The 15400-nt window shown below is 41.6% G+C and overlaps 2 protein-coding genes across 5 annotated transcripts in view; one reads left to right on the forward strand and one right to left on the reverse strand.

Moving 5' to 3' along the window:
• HECW2 (HECT, C2 and WW domain containing E3 ubiquitin protein ligase 2) overlaps positions 1–2638 on the reverse strand; it is a 375863-nt gene extending 373225 nt beyond the window's left edge. Inside the window, exon 1 of one of the 4 annotated variants that reach the window (XM_045480587.1) lies at positions 2439–2638. The gene's annotated coding sequence lies outside the window, so the exon portion shown is untranslated. Of the gene's footprint in view, positions 1–1636; positions 1734–2438 lie in introns of those variants that run through there. The other 3 variants (XM_045480583.1, XM_045480586.1, XM_045480584.1) reach the window with 3 other exon arrangements.
• Positions 1540–6713, forward strand: LOC123596927 (translation initiation factor IF-2-like). Its single transcript, XM_045475147.1, has 3 exons — positions 1540–2841; positions 2982–3034; positions 4857–6713. The coding sequence occupies exons 1-2, from the start codon at positions 1540–1542 to the stop codon at positions 2991–2993; spliced, it is 1314 nt and encodes a 437-aa protein (XP_045331103.1). The 3' UTR covers positions 2994–3034; positions 4857–6713.
• The last annotated feature ends 8687 nt before the right edge of the window (positions 6714–15400 follow it).

Consider the following 15400-nt stretch of genomic DNA (forward strand, 5'->3'; position numbering starts at 1 on the left):
GTCTTGGGCTAAGTAATTACAGAAGGTAAGTACTATCCATAGCTGAGGCTCTGGGGGCAAGGGCTGTAAGACTGGGAACCACCTGCCATAGAGATGGTGGATGAATTCATGCAGACTGGACTACCATCCTTCCAGCGAGGAGACTGTATGCGAGCAAGGGCCCTTTGTTGAAATGAACAAGAGCTAAGAAAGTTATGACTGTTTTCTCCCCAAAGGTGGTATGGTAATCTTAAATGCAAAGACATCTTTGCTAATATAACTGTTTAAACTGCTTCACATAACCACAAATGAGACCAAAATGTGCCAAACAAATAATCAAAACAAACAACTTAATGATGACTTTTTAAATGCTCAAAGAAAGAAGAAATTAACTGGTTAGGAGATCAAATGGTAAGGTTATAATGTCTCCTTTGGGAGATCAAAATTACATCTTCCCCACCCTCCACAGCACCCTACCCCTCCTCCCAATAGTGAAGTGGACAGTTTCTGAAAAATACAATGACCCTTTATGCTGGGCTTCTCTTGTCTGCTAAGGATGCCATCTGTCTCCCACACTATATAAACAATCCCTGCAGGAATCTTCTGATGACCAAACAGATTAGCAAGCTCCAGATTTTCACACCATTAATAATATCCCCAACCAGATTAGGCCTCTTGCTTTAATAACGCCAAAGATAAGCCATATAACTGATTTCTCTGTATAGGTAATGTGAGTGTCATGTTAAAGATAACCTCTCAGAGGGTACAGCCATCTGTTGGGAGGAGGGGGGTGGGGAAAGCTCTCTCTAGGCAACGAAGAAATGAGCCCTTGAGGGAAAAGGAGAAACAGTAAAATGAAAATCATACTGGTAAGACAAACGAATACATGAAATTTCACCAGGTCTAATGGAAGACTCTACTAATTGCATAAAAATCTTTTTCTTCTAAAAGACAAAGTATAGAAAACTGCGCAAGAAAAGACAAGTTTCACCCTTTGACAAAGGTGTACGTACAGCGAGAATTCAGAGTTTCCTTGACTCTGGGGCAGTGAGAACAGAAACATACCAGGAAGGCTAAAGCCTCCCAGGAAGTTTGCCTACCGTCCACCTCTATCTATGATGATCGCCGATGCTTGCCTTCTCGAACTTTAACATCGATCCCCTGTAACTCTGTGAGCTCTCAGTATTGTCTCCAAAGACTTCCAACTCTTAGAGAAATAAGCATGCCTGTAAAGATGTCCCTAAAGTTGGTAATCATAAAGGAAAAACACTTGAGCACTGCAAAGGGAGGAAAAGACAGGCATGGAAGAGCCAGACCTCTGCAGTTGCACGTCCTCGGAAACGACTACGTCTAAATCTGCAGCCCCAGTTTTCTCCAGGCCCCAAGCTCCAGCAGAGGATGTTCACAAAACATTCCTAACCGAAAAGAAATGAAGCCCCCTCTCCCTCAAATGATGCCCAAACGGACCCGAATGTCTCAGCTCCCTCGGATAATCAAAGCAGAAAACACGTCCCGGTATCTCTTACCCGCATTTCAAGGTAGCGGAAGCCAAAATGTCAAATGAATGACCGCGCCGGAGCGCGAGGGAGGAAAACAAAGGCACCTCCCGCTAGCCGGTACCTGCGGCGCCAGGGCCCGGCGCCGGCCGCACACTCACCTGGGGCTCGGCGCCGCCGAGGGCTGCGGGTGGGAACGCGGCCGCGGGGCGGGAGGGCGCCCCCGCAGTCGACCAGACCGGCGGCCCCGGCGCCCTCCGGCCGGTCCGTGCGCGCCGCGGGGAAAGCAGGCGGCCGGGGGCGCCGCCGCGCGTCGCATGCAGCTCCCCACTGCGGCGGCCGCTGCCAAGGGGCCCAGGGACCCTGCGCTGCCGTCCCCGACCCCGCGACCCGAGGCGGCGACGGGAGAGACGCGGCGCAAGAGCAGAGCGCGTCCGGGGCGCCCCTCAGCGACTCTTCCCGCCGCCCTCCGCAGAGGGCTGGGTCTCCACTCGCCTTTGTGCTGGCATCTTCCTTCGCTCCCAGCGACACTCGGAGCTCCTCTGGCGGCTCCGCGCCGCCGCCCACCCCCGGGTTACGCCGCGCCCCCCGCGCGACCCGCCGATTGTGTCGAGTCAGCACCCGCGGCGGCGGGGACGCGCGAAGCCATGTCTCCCGCCCGCGCTCGAGAGGGCGCCGGGGGTCCGGGCGCAGCGAGGAGGTTTCCGGGCGAGTTCGGCGACCCCGGCGGGGCGCGGCGCGTGCCCGAGCTGCTCCGCAGCGTCCGGCTCCCCGGCGCTCGCTCTCCTGGCGTCGCCCGCGAGCAGTGCGCCGGCCCGCCTGGATCTCCCCTCTCGCCGCTACCCGCCGCCTGGCCCGGCCTCCCTCCCGCCGCCACCTTCCTCCTGCCGGGCTAGCCCGGGCGCCCGCCCCAACCAACCCCTGCGCCCCGGCCCTCGGAGAGCGCAGGGCCGGCCCGCTCACCTCCGGCGGCGCCGGCGCCCCTCCCGTTAGACGCGTGGGCAGCATCTGCCCGCACCTTCCTGCGGGGCGCTTGGCTGGGGGCTTCCTGCACGTCGGGGACCGGGGAAAGGGAGTCGGGGGGCAGGGGGAAGGACGGGAGGGACAGCCAGACCTTGGCCAGCTGGACCTCCTGAGGAAGGTGCGGGAGAGTGGGGCGGGTACAGCCGGGCGGAAGACGAATCCCGAGGCTGCGGAGGATCCGGAGCTTCTCTCCTGCGACGCCGAAGGACACGAGAGTTCTGAGAGGCGCCGTGGAGGAAGGAGACCCTCTGAGGTCATGCAAGCAGGTCTCTGCCCAAATCCCACCGAAAAGCTGAATGGAGGAGTGTCATGCCTCGGTTTCCCCAACTGCAAGGGCAAGACGGTAATACTCATGTCACCTACACGGGGTGTGGTCATAATAAAAATGGATTATTGAAAGTGCTTCGGGGTACTTTGCCTAAAGAGGGCACTAAAAAAATTACTGCATTAATAGCTTCAGCTTTCCATTTACTTCTTCTGTAGCATCTTCATTGACTCTCAGTCCCACTTGGAGGAAAGAGTAAAAACGCCAAAATGTAAGGATCTTGCCCCCTATGCATGATATCTATCCATATGTGGGAAAGATTTACTTGATTTTACAGTTTAACAACTATAGCCCTATAGAGGAAGTCCCCAAACATTGTCCCCTCCCCTAAATAATGGATATCCATTATTTTGGAATTTTTGAGTGTGTGCTCTCAGTATTATCCATCTTCCCCACCCTTCTCTGTTAAAAGAAAAAAATGTTTTACCCCCTTTGGGAACTACCCCTCCCTCTTGCCCAGGAGTCTTAATGGTTCTGGATGGTGACACCTCCCATCCTCACTCCCCAGAACTGCCAGTCATCATAGTCCAGACCACAGAGATTGGTTCTGAGATGGATATCTTGGTCGGAGAACTCCATCTGGGGCTTTCGCTGAATCAGTTCAGAACAAGAAGCCTTTTAAACGAGGATAACTAATAAGGCAGTGATAACAGGTACCACTAATGCAAGTGAAGGAAGCCAACTTCAAGGGAAGGAATGCTGAGAGAGGATAATGCCTTTTGAGCCTTAGGAGGCAAATATGTCTGAATGAATGCTACCCCTGAAGCCAATAAATCCCCTTCCTCTTTATTTCCTTAGACCAGTTTCAATTGTGTTCTGTTACCTGTCATAGAAAAGCCCTGACTCATTATTCCCAGACATCTGTCCATTGCTAGGCTATTCCACAGAATTGAGGAACCCCCCTCCCAGCACATGACAAGAAAAAAAAAAAAAAAAAAGAGCCTGTTTTTGTTCCTACTAGAAGAATCAGGATCCGTAGAGATCCCACATGATGTTCTGTTTCTACAACTTGCTTTAGTCCCAGCAACTCCATACCTCCAACCTTTAACCTCCTGTATTGATTAACTATGTTAGAATCTTGCCTTAAATAAAAAAAGCATAAAAGTAAATAACACTAAAATGAATCACTATTGCTGCTCTTAGGTTTAAAGAAAAAAAATTTTTTTCCTCTTACCTTAAAAGTAGCCCCATCTAATCTTTAAAATTTTCCATTTATCAAGTATTAAACCTGAGGCTAAGGTGTCAAATAAAATTAATAGCAAAGTCATCCTAGAATCTCAGACTTGTAAAAGTGTGTAAGGGTTAGGTTATTTCATACTGAAACCCCCCCCCCCATCCCCTATCACCACCACTACCTAATTTGAGTCTCCCCTTCACAGAATCCGTGACAGGTTCTCACGTAGCCTCTCCTTAAACCCTCTCCTTAAACCATTCCTATAAAGAAAACTCGTATTTCACAAGCTGATCAATTCTATGTTGAAACTGGCCTAACCCTAGAAAGTGATTCCTAATATTGAGTCATAATACTTCTTTTACCTCACAGGACTCCAAGAACTGAGGACAGACTTGTACACTACTTGAATTGTGTCTCCCAAGATCTTTGCATGGACTCTAACTGCTGATTATATGAGTGTCCTGACTCTTCATCATCCTAGGTTACCTCCTTTCTATGAATGTGCTCAAGTTTGTGAACACTGCCTCTGAAGTGTAGTGTCCAAAGCTGAAGCCAAAGGCAGATTCCAAGAAACTGAAACATCAAGCCCCTTCTAACACCACAGGCGGAATCCTAGCAATATGTTCCCATGGTCTTACATTTCTGTAAAGTTTTAAACAGTAAAATATTTTAATCTCAAGAGCCTGCTGTATCCTTTCATCTAACTTCCATTCTGTCATAATTTCTCTTCTGTCTGGAAGCATTATGGTGGTCGTGGACATTTGGGGACCTGGCTAAGGGGAAATTGACTTTGTAAGTGGAATAAATGTATGTAGTTCATGGGCATCACAGCCTATAATAACAGTGACATCTATTCCAGCAGCTCAAAGGCCTACAGTTATCTGACCACAGGTTATTATGACACAAAGGTGGAGGGCCAGACACCTTATCAGCAAATGAATATGTCCTTCAGGATCCAGCATGTAAGTATACAGGTAACGGGGTAAACAATATTTGGAATACATGGACCCAGAACTGGAATGTGGAAAATCCCCCCACACCTTAATATATGGGAAAGAAGTTTGGTAGAGATTTTTCCATATTTGACGATAATCTTAAAAATGTATATAACTTTTCCAATAATGAACTGTAGACTGGAAAGAAACTCTTCTATAGTATCAATAATAAAAAGAAATTTCAATCAACTACGCTAACGGAAAGACTGAAATAGCTATTAATGCTATAGAACAAAATGTGACAGAATCATTTTTACATGAAGAAGAAAACAGTCTACAGCCAAAATGTAGGGAAAAGTATTGTAAAAGTATATTAGGCAATTAATTTTTTTAATAATTGTATTTGTTTTTATTTGATGATGTCTGATACTTGTGAATTTATTTTAATTTGTAATCTGTTGTGATTTTTAATTCCAAATAAATATTTTAAAAAATATCTAAACTGTATTCTTTTCGTGTGTGTGTATGTGTGTGTATTCTTAAAGAAGGTTCTGAGCTGTATTATCTTCAGTCTCCAAAAAACATGGACCTCTCCCCTATTGAAACAGATACTCTAAACGTGGCCTAATCAGTATAGCATTCATGGGGTGGGAGCTTCCACAGAAATGACTAAATACAATAATGTTTTGAGACGTCCATTCCTGTCGTATTTTATCTATCAACCATTAGAAGGGAATAAGTGGTGAATTACAATTAGGGCATTTGGGGTCTGACATAAGGGTACTCATGTGAATGCCAAAATGGAACTTAAATGTATTCCAACTTTTCTGTATTTTTAAAGAAAGTTTACCAAACCTAACTGCCTCATTATTTTCATAGTGGCTATGATTTATTTACTGTGCTGTAATTCAGTGATGTCGTTAGGTACTATGTAGGTATATAACAGGTTTTTGGCCTCTACACCAAATGACCTTAGACCATTATAGTTTTCTTGTTGTTGTTGTACTTAAAAAGTAACCTTCTTCTTGGAACCCCATATTTTTCCTATCACCTTTTCTTTTATTGATAATCATATCTCATTCTTAAGTTCCTGCTTATGTCTTGCATGGAATCTATACTTAGATATATATTCTCATTAGAACTTTGTCTAGAATGGCTTGTGGAAAGGAGGAGGGTCAGTGAATAATGTACTTGAGGTTTAGTGCCTACATTTTGTGGCATCTATTTTGGTTGCTTGGAATCTTTTCTCATTTTCTTCCAATTTCTCACCCATTATCAGTGGTGAAAAGCTCTGGATTCTCCCATTCATATATTCCTTATGTAAATATTTAATAACCACTTACTGTGAGCCAGGTACTCTTCTAAGTGTTGAGGATATAAAAGTGAGGGGCAGAGACAAAAATCACTGCCTCTGTGAAGCTTATATTCTAATAGGATAGGGAATGAGAGGTCAAATAAGGTACAGCAGAAAGTGTGAGTGTTTACAATATCCATATGTTCCTCTACATTTTCCATTCTCCTTTGTACTTAGGATAGCCATGTGATCACTTCTAGCAAATATTTAAGGAGCAATGATGGGTGTCACTTCTACCTCAAGATTAAGAATCTAATGTGACTTCTCTCATTCTCTTCACCTTCACTGAGACCACAGGGGCTATATATTGCAATGGTGTCATCCCAAGATAGGAGGAGACTGGATCCCTGAACCATCACTTGGAGGAAAGCTGACTAATTGATATGAGACTGTGATGTGAGCAAGAAATAAAGTGCTATGATAATTAGATGTGGGGTTATTTGTTACGTGAGCCAGCATTAATGATCCTGACTACAACAGAAACTGGTATTTTGAAGTAGGGTATTGCTATAATTAAAACCTAAAATATGTGTCATTTACTTAAGAGTTCAGTAGCAAGCAGCAAGGAAACTAATATTAGAAGCTATAAATATGGTTATAATGATATGCAGTGGAAAAACAATAAAATGTTGCTATAATAACTAAAATTTATCTTGTGCCACTGAGTCCGCAGCTCTAAGTAAACTGATTAGAAGAAACAACTAGCCAGTGATGGAAACCATTGGTTCATAGTGAATGGGAGAAGAGATTTGTAAATCATATATCCAATAGGGGTTAATACCCAAAATACATGAAGAACTCATCCCACTCAATAACAAAACAAACAAGCAAACAAATCTGATTAAAAGATAGGTAGAAGACCTGAATAGACATTTTTCCAAAGAAGGCATGCTGATGACAAATACACACATGAAAAGATGTTCAGCATCGCTAATTATTGGAAAAACACAAATCAAAACTGCAACGAGATATCACCTCATGCCTGTCAGAATGGCTATTACAAAAAAGGAATAACTATTGGAGAGTTGTGGAGAAAAGGGAACCTTCAAGCATTGTTGGTGGGAATGTAAATTGTTGCAACCATGGTGGAAAACAGTATGAAGATTCCTCAAAAAAACAAAAATAGATCATATGATCCAGCAATTCCACTTCTGGGTATCTATGCAAAGATAGAAATGAGAACACTAATTCAAATAGAAATGTGTACCCCTATGTTAATTGCAACATTATTTATAATGACTGAGAAATGGAAGCAATCTAAGTGTCCATCAATGGATGAATGAATAAAAAAGCTGTGCATACACACAATGGAATACTACTTAGCCATAAAAAGGAACAAAATCTTGCCATTTATGACAGCATGGATGGACTTTGAGGACATTATGCTAAATGAAAAAAGTCTGACAAAGACAAATATCACATGATTTCACTTACATGTGGAATCTAAAAACCAAACCAAAACAAACAAAACCCAGACTTATAAAACAGAGAATAGATTGGTGGTTGCCTTAGAAGGGAGGGAGTTGGTGAGTGAGCAAAATGGGTGAAGGAAATCAAGTACACACTTCCAGTTATAAAACAAATAAGTCACAGGCATGTAATGAACAGCATGGAGAATATAGTCAACAATACCGTATTAACTTCGTATGGTGACAGATAGTCACTAGACATTGTGATGATCATTTCACAATGTATACAAATACTGAATCACTTTATTATACACACGAAACTAATATGATATTGTACGTCAAGTATACCACAATATAAAAAAAGAAGCTATTGGTAGCATATGGCAAAGTATCACAATAAGTAGATGATTTAGGAAATAAGTCACCAGTTTTCAAAAATAAATGAAAGAGAATACACGGAGTCTAGATATTTGGGTCTTTGCAAAGGTAGAAAGGCTGACTGCTTTAGATCCCAAGCAGTAAAAATGGGATTTATAAAGACTTTGAGAGACAAAAGCTCAGTAAAACTCAGCCAGTGAAAAGATCAAATTTGAGGGTATGGTCAGATAGCTTCAAGGTTACCATGTAGTTGAGAGAGGTTTAAAACTTATGTTTCAAAAAACACTTTGAGTGTAGTTACTGGAACATACAACTGATTGGATGCAAAAAAGAAAAATCACAAATCAGTTTATTTTAGAGAAAACTATATTACCAAAGAAACCACCAGCCAAGACAAAAAATTATTTGTCAGTCCAAGACTTATAATTTTCCATGTGCAAGGAGCAGACTTTGAATGTTGTATACTCTCCCCAAGGAGATCTCACATAATGTTTCTCATTTCATATGTGGCCAGGCAAGATAATGGGGAAGGAAGAACCTCACAGAGGTGGAAGGGAAAAGGATGAGGGTGGAGAGAAACAATGGACAAGGGAGGTCCTCTCCAAGGGCAAAACCAGAATTTAATCATGAAACTTAGCAAACTGCCAGGCCAGGGATATATAACAATATCTACCCATAGGATTTCAGAGTTACTCTGGACAAGTCTGTTGCATATCTTCCATTATTTTCTTTTCTGAATGTGGCATCTATTATGGGTGTCCATCATTATATTTTGTACTTCATAGGAGGCAGATATCTTGTCCTGTTACATCATAAGTTGTTACTACACCATAAAGCACCACATCTGGACTTGATAGAGAGGACTATACATCAAAGATCTTGAATTTAGAACTAGAAAAAAAAAAATGACTATATTGTTTTCCTTAGGGAGAAAATGAATGTTTTTTAAATACAGGAATATATTAGTTTTCTATTGTTGCATAACCAATTACCACAAATTCAGTGGCTTAACACACAACACATTATTTCATAGTTTCTGTGGGTGGAAAATGTGGGCAGAGCTCAATGGGGACCTCTGCTTAGGGTCTCATAAGGCTGCAATCAAAACGTCTGCCAACTGTATTCACATCTAAATGCTTGACTAGGAAAAAAACCCACTCCATCAATGTGTTGGCAGAATTCATCTCCTTATGGCTCTAGAACTAATGGCATCTTGTTTCTTCAAAGCCAGTAGGAGAATCTATCTTTCCAGTCTTCTAAGACAGAGTCTTATATAATATAACTCAATCAAGAGACTAATGTTTTATCACTTTTGCCATATTTTATTGCTTAGAAACAAGTCACAGCCCTCACCCACATTCAAGTAAAGGGATTTACAAAGACATGATTCACTGGGGGATTAGTTCATTGTCTGTCACAGGTGAAAGTGGGACAACTGGATAATTGATGAACAGAAGACAAATATATTGGTTTTTACCAATCACTTTGTGCTTCTCTATTTTTCCCAGGATGCTCTATGGTTATGTGGCCATGTGACTAGTTCTATCAAGTGAAATGTGAGCACAACCAAAGTGGGTCATTTCTAGATTGATGCAATTGCCCTTTAGTTGGTGACAGGGCAGCCTGTGAGGCAAGCTCCTCACTAAACCTTAAATATGAATGGAAGAAGATTCTGGGAAGATAGTGGAGTAGGAAGCACCAGGAATCTGTTTCCACTTAGACAATAATTGCACTCTCAGAATCTGTCTGAGGTAACTATTTTAGAACTCTGGGGTCTGTTGCAGGCTTGCAACGTCAGGGGAATACTTGTATGGTAAACTGTGTTTAATTTGGGTCAATTTCAGTTCTTATTACAGTAGCAGCTACCCATCCCCCATCCTCAGCCACATGGCAGGCAGCTCTGTACATGGTCCTTGAGCAACTTGCACACAGCTTTTGGGAGCCAGGGTGGGCAAAAAGGACCCTGTCCTCCAAATATCTGGGATCTGTGGTCTGATCACTGATTGCTGCTTCTGATCACAGAGGTAAAGACAAAAAAAAGCAGGTAACCATTCTTGTCGCACCTAACCCCCTTGATACTAAACCCTCCCCCTCTGGCTGAAGGGACTTCTAAGGGATTTAAAGAGATGGTACCCTTTCTCCCCCTTTATTTTTTCACTTTTTACCCTTCTGAGAGCCAGACATTAAAGATTAAGACTTTCAAAAGTTACTGTATACACATGAAAAATTTGAAACTGACCATACATTCCCAGGGAAAGGGTCACCTGAGGAGGCATTAAGTTTACAACTCAGGCTTGTCCTTGGTACAGAGATAGAGTACAACTTAAAAAGAAAAATAACAAAACACATCAAACCTTGGGGAAGTGGGAGAATCTGGTTTACAGTTACCACATTATTAGAAAAGACAAGGGAAATTATTGAGTCTGGGGAACAGAAAACAAAAAAGACTTAAAACTGTTAACAGTGCCTAAGCAGCTAATAGGACACCCCCAAGCAGACCAAAATATGCACCATGGGAGTCCTAGAAGGGGAAGAGAGAGAAGGGACAGAAAGAATGTCTGAGGAAATAATGGCTGAAAAATTCCGAAATTTGATGAAACACACGAATATAAACATCCAAGAAGCTCAACAAACTCCAAGCAAGATCAACTCAAAGAGACCCATTATGGGGCGCCTGGGTGGCTCAGTCTGTTAAGCGTCCGACTTCGGCTCAGGTCACGATCTCGGGGTCTGCGAGTTCGAGCCCGGCGTCGGGCTCTGGGCTGATGGCTCAGAGCCTGGAGCCTGCTTCCGATTCTGTGTCTCACTCTCTCTCTGCCCCTCCCCCGTTCATGCTGTGTCTCTCTCTGTCTCAAAAATAAATAAACGTTAAAAAAAACAAAAAAAAAAAAAGAGACCCATTATAATCAAAGTATCAAAAGACAAAGACAATCTTGAAAGCATCAAAAGAGAAGCAAATCATCACATACAAGGGATCCTCACATTAATCTAAGATTATCAGCAGATTTCAATTTCTCATCAGAGATTTTAGAGGCCAGTAGACAGTGGGCTGATATGTTCAAAATGCTAAAAGAAAACAAAAATTCAACCAAGAATCCCATATCTGACAAAATTGCCCTTCAAGAGTGAGGGAAAAATTAAGACATTCCCAGATAAACAAAAATTGAGGGAGTCCATGACCACTAGACCTGCCCTGCAAGAAAAGCTCAAAGGAGTCCTACAAGGTGAAATGAAAGGATACTGGACATATAACTTGAAGTCATATGGAGAAACAAAGATCTCAATAAAGAAAAATACACAGGTAATTATGAAAGCTAGTATTATTGTAACAATGATTTGTTACTGCACTTTTTGTTTTCCCCATGATTTAAAAGATTAATGCATTTAAAGAAAATATCATTAATGTAAATGTTAGTATTACTATAACTTTGGTTTGTAACTCCAGATCTTGTTTTCTATATAATTTAAGAGGCCAATACATTTAAAATCATTATTGGGGCACCTGGGTAGCTCAGTCAGTTAAGCGACCGACTTCAGCTCAGGTCATGATCTCACGGTTTGTAGGTTTAAGCCCCATGTCAGGCTCTGTGCTGACAACTCTAAGCCTGCTTCAGATTCTGTCTCTCTCTCTCTGCCCCTCCCCTTCTCGTGCTCTGTCTCTGTATCTCAAAAATAAAATAAAACATTAAAAAAATTTTTTTAAAGAATTACTAATTTATTTTGGGGGCACACATGTATAAAGATATAGTTTTGTGACTGTATGATTCCACTTATACGAGGTACTTAGGGCAGTCAAAATCATGAAGACAAAAAGACTGCATGGATAGGAGAATGGGAAGTTATTGTTTAATGGGTATAGAGTTTCAGTCTTACAGGATGAAAGAGTTGTGGTGATGGTCACACAACAATGTGAACGTATTTAATAGCACAAAACTATACATGAAAATGGTTAAGATGGTAAATTTTATGTTATGTATGCTTTACCACAATATAAATAAATAAATAAATAAATAAATAAATAAATAAATAAAAACAAATTGAAGCAAGTGTCCCTGCTCTAACATATCCAGGCCAAAGCCTGGAGAGGGCATATATTATGAGACGCACATCTGCCACACGATGGGCCTCTCCTATCCCTGTCTGCCTTCTTCTCCCATGACCTGCCAGAACTGGAAGAGATGTCCTTCTTTTACTTTATTTTCCAGTTCACTTGGAACTTCCTTTGGCTAAAAATGAGCCCTTCTGTCCAACGTCTTCACACCATGTGCTATTTCCCAAACCCAGCCTCATTGCTAAGCCTTAATGAGGCCAGGATAGGAGCAAAAAAGTTGGGTTTATCAATAAGGGAAACTAAATCAGGGGGCAATTCTAAAATATTGCAACTGCACCATTAACAAAGAATATTTAACGTCTCAAACAACTTCAATATATAATATCTCATTTAAGAAATGAATTCCATTGTTATCTCAACTTAATAGGTGGGAAATTGAAGCACCAAAAGGCTAAGTCACTTGCCAGAACTAGCACGAGGCCTCTGACTCCTCATCCATTGTTTTTCCACCACGGTGTATTGTCCCTTTCGTTAAGATAAGGTAGCTTTTAAGTTACTTTTTAAAGTTTTATTTCCTTAAGACTCACATCACCCACAACCTCAGATCACTTATGCATTTCTTTGTCTTCCTTATTAGTTTCTTACTGTCTTATTGTTTTCCTCTTTATAGATCTTCAAAGTATTTTCTCTTTATCTGATAGAGAGCGCATGCACGTGCAAGGAGGGGAGAGGGGCAGAGGGAGAGAGAAAAAGAATCTTAAGCAGGCACCATGTCCAGCGCAGAGTCTGACCAGGGCTGATCCCATGATCTGACCCGAGCTGAAATCAAGAGTCAGGTGCCCAAATGAATGAGCCAGCCTGGCACCCCTATAGCATCTTTCTTAATACTACCATCTCTTTCAGGATTTTCAATAATATTCACATATGAAGAGCCCCAAGTTGCTCTTTGAATGACTATCACAATTTGGCTATCACAATTTAGGAGAAGCCAAAATAAACTTGAAGATGTGGAAAGAGATCCCCCAAGAGGATAACATTTTGGTTATATAATTAAGAAATACCATCAAAGCTTTAAAAATCCAAAATGTATACCATAGCTGTCATTTGTTCCTTGTTGGTGAACAAATATGTCAAATAAACCCAGAATTCTTACTTGGCTCAGAATTCCAACCTAAACATGATTCTGTCTTGGGAGAAAACTATAGCTTTGGCCAAAGAAAAGACATCTTTTCTGGAAGTTGTATCATTATTGAAACTTGTGCCAAAGCATTTATGTCATGATTTAGTTCAAGGTCACACAGAGGTAACAGGTGATGAAGTTAATCTAAGAAGACAGAAAATGAAACAGCAGCCTAGAAAATACATTGTGAAATTAAAGGCAAGGGTGAGGCCCTAGAAAAATAATATAAAATATACAAAAAGTTTAATTATGATGCCTTTTTAAGTGTTATTCTCGCCCGTGTCCTAGGGCCAATGTTATACTACATACAACTTACCCTTTCACACTGGTTTTCTCTGTAGGCCAAGCTACCTCCTCCGGAGACCCATGTCTCTCCCTTCTCTGCCCTGCTTTGTGTCCTGGGAGACTGACCCATATGGACTGCATCATAGGCTCCCTTGTTCCCTCGCAATGGAAGAGACTAGAGGGTAGAAAAGAGAGGGGCTGGACTGTGTTTTCTTCCCAACTCCCTCCTTGAGTTGGTGATGTATTTCCAGCACCCACCCTGTCAGACAGCCCGGCTTCTACTACTCCAGCCCTCACTGGACTCTAGAACCTTATTGCCTTCCCTTACTCCATTGTGCCTATGGATAGTAACAGTTTCCCCACTGTTTCTGGTCCCTGAGTGCCTCAACATTCCTTGTTGGTTATCTTAACTCTGCCCAAGTTTCTGTGAGTAGACTTTTCTTGACATTCTGTACAACTTTCCAGCATAGCATGTCTTCTATTTTCTGCTGGGTTCCTGTTTGGCATTCTTTTCCAGGATATTTACACTTTACAAAATGATAGATTTAGGTACAGAAGTACATTTAAAGTAGACAGTTTCTACAATTCAGATCAATAGAACTCCAATCAATTTCCATCAGGTAATTTCAGACCTAGATTCATTGAGAGTTTACAAGTCAGTTTTGAAGGTTCAAGAACTTCAATTTTATCAATTCACCTGGAGTTCACCTGTAATTCATGCCAAATTCACAGGACACTGAGTTATATTTCCAGACTTCCTTTTATTAACTTCAAGAAGTGAATCTGACACCAAAACCATAAGGTCATCAGCTCAGGTGGTCTCCTTTCTGGTGGATAAAATCCTTTAGAGACTTGGGGCGCCTGGGTGGCTCAGTTGATTGGGTATCTGACATTGGCTCAGGTCATGATCTCACAGCTCATGAGTTCAAGCCCCGTGTCAGGCTCTGTGCTGACAGCTCAGACCCTGGAGCCTGCTTCGGATTCTGTATTTCCCTCTCTCTCTCTACCCCTCCCCCACTCATGCTCTGTCTCAAAAATAAATAAACATTTAAAAAAAATTTAAATCCTTTAGAGTCTCAAATTATAGATCAAATGTTTGCATTACGGTGGACACAGAGTTAGAATACAGTCATTGTATATTTTTAGAGGTTTTTCCTACAAATTTAATTGCCATAATACATTGTTTTTATACACTTCAAGTATATGCCTACATGAAAACAACAACAAAACCAAATAGCACTCACATGGAATGCTATATAAAGTAATGGGAATGAACAAATTACAACTAACCAACAGTATGGGTGAATCTCACAAGTGTAATGTTGAGTGAAAGAAGACATACAAAGAGTCATACATTGTATGATTCAATTTATATAAGCACAAAGCAGGAAAGCTAATCACTGCCATTTAGAAGTCACAATAGTAGTTACCTTGGTGTGGGGGTGAAGGTGGGGATTATAACTGGAAGAGAACCATGAGGGGGGATTCTCAAGAGGGTGATATTCTCTTTCTCAATCTAGGTGCTCTTTACACAAGTGGATCAGTTTGTGAAAATTCACATCTACATAAGGGTAAATATTTTATGTCTATACTACACTTCAATAAAAAGTTTTTAAAAAAATTTACCCATACCACTTCTAGAACCAAAGCTTCTCTCTTTGGGACAATACTGTAGATCCACTGACTGATGACCACCAACTTGGTTTTATCCAGTGGGGTATTCATTGTCAGTTTTGAAGTTTCTATCATGATATTATCTCAAATAATAATGTTCAACATCACAGCTTTTTTTTTTTTTTTAGAGAGAGAGA

This window comes from Leopardus geoffroyi, chromosome C1 (genome assembly GCF_018350155.1).
Source record: "Leopardus geoffroyi isolate Oge1 chromosome C1, O.geoffroyi_Oge1_pat1.0, whole genome shotgun sequence".
NCBI classification, from domain to species: domain Eukaryota; kingdom Metazoa; phylum Chordata; class Mammalia; order Carnivora; family Felidae; genus Leopardus; species Leopardus geoffroyi.

Excerpts from the sequence above, each read along its gene's own strand:
- LOC123596927 (XM_045475147.1), top strand. The coding sequence starts at position 1,540 with ATGAATGACCGCGCCGGAGCGCGAGGGAGGAAAACAAAGGCACCTCCC.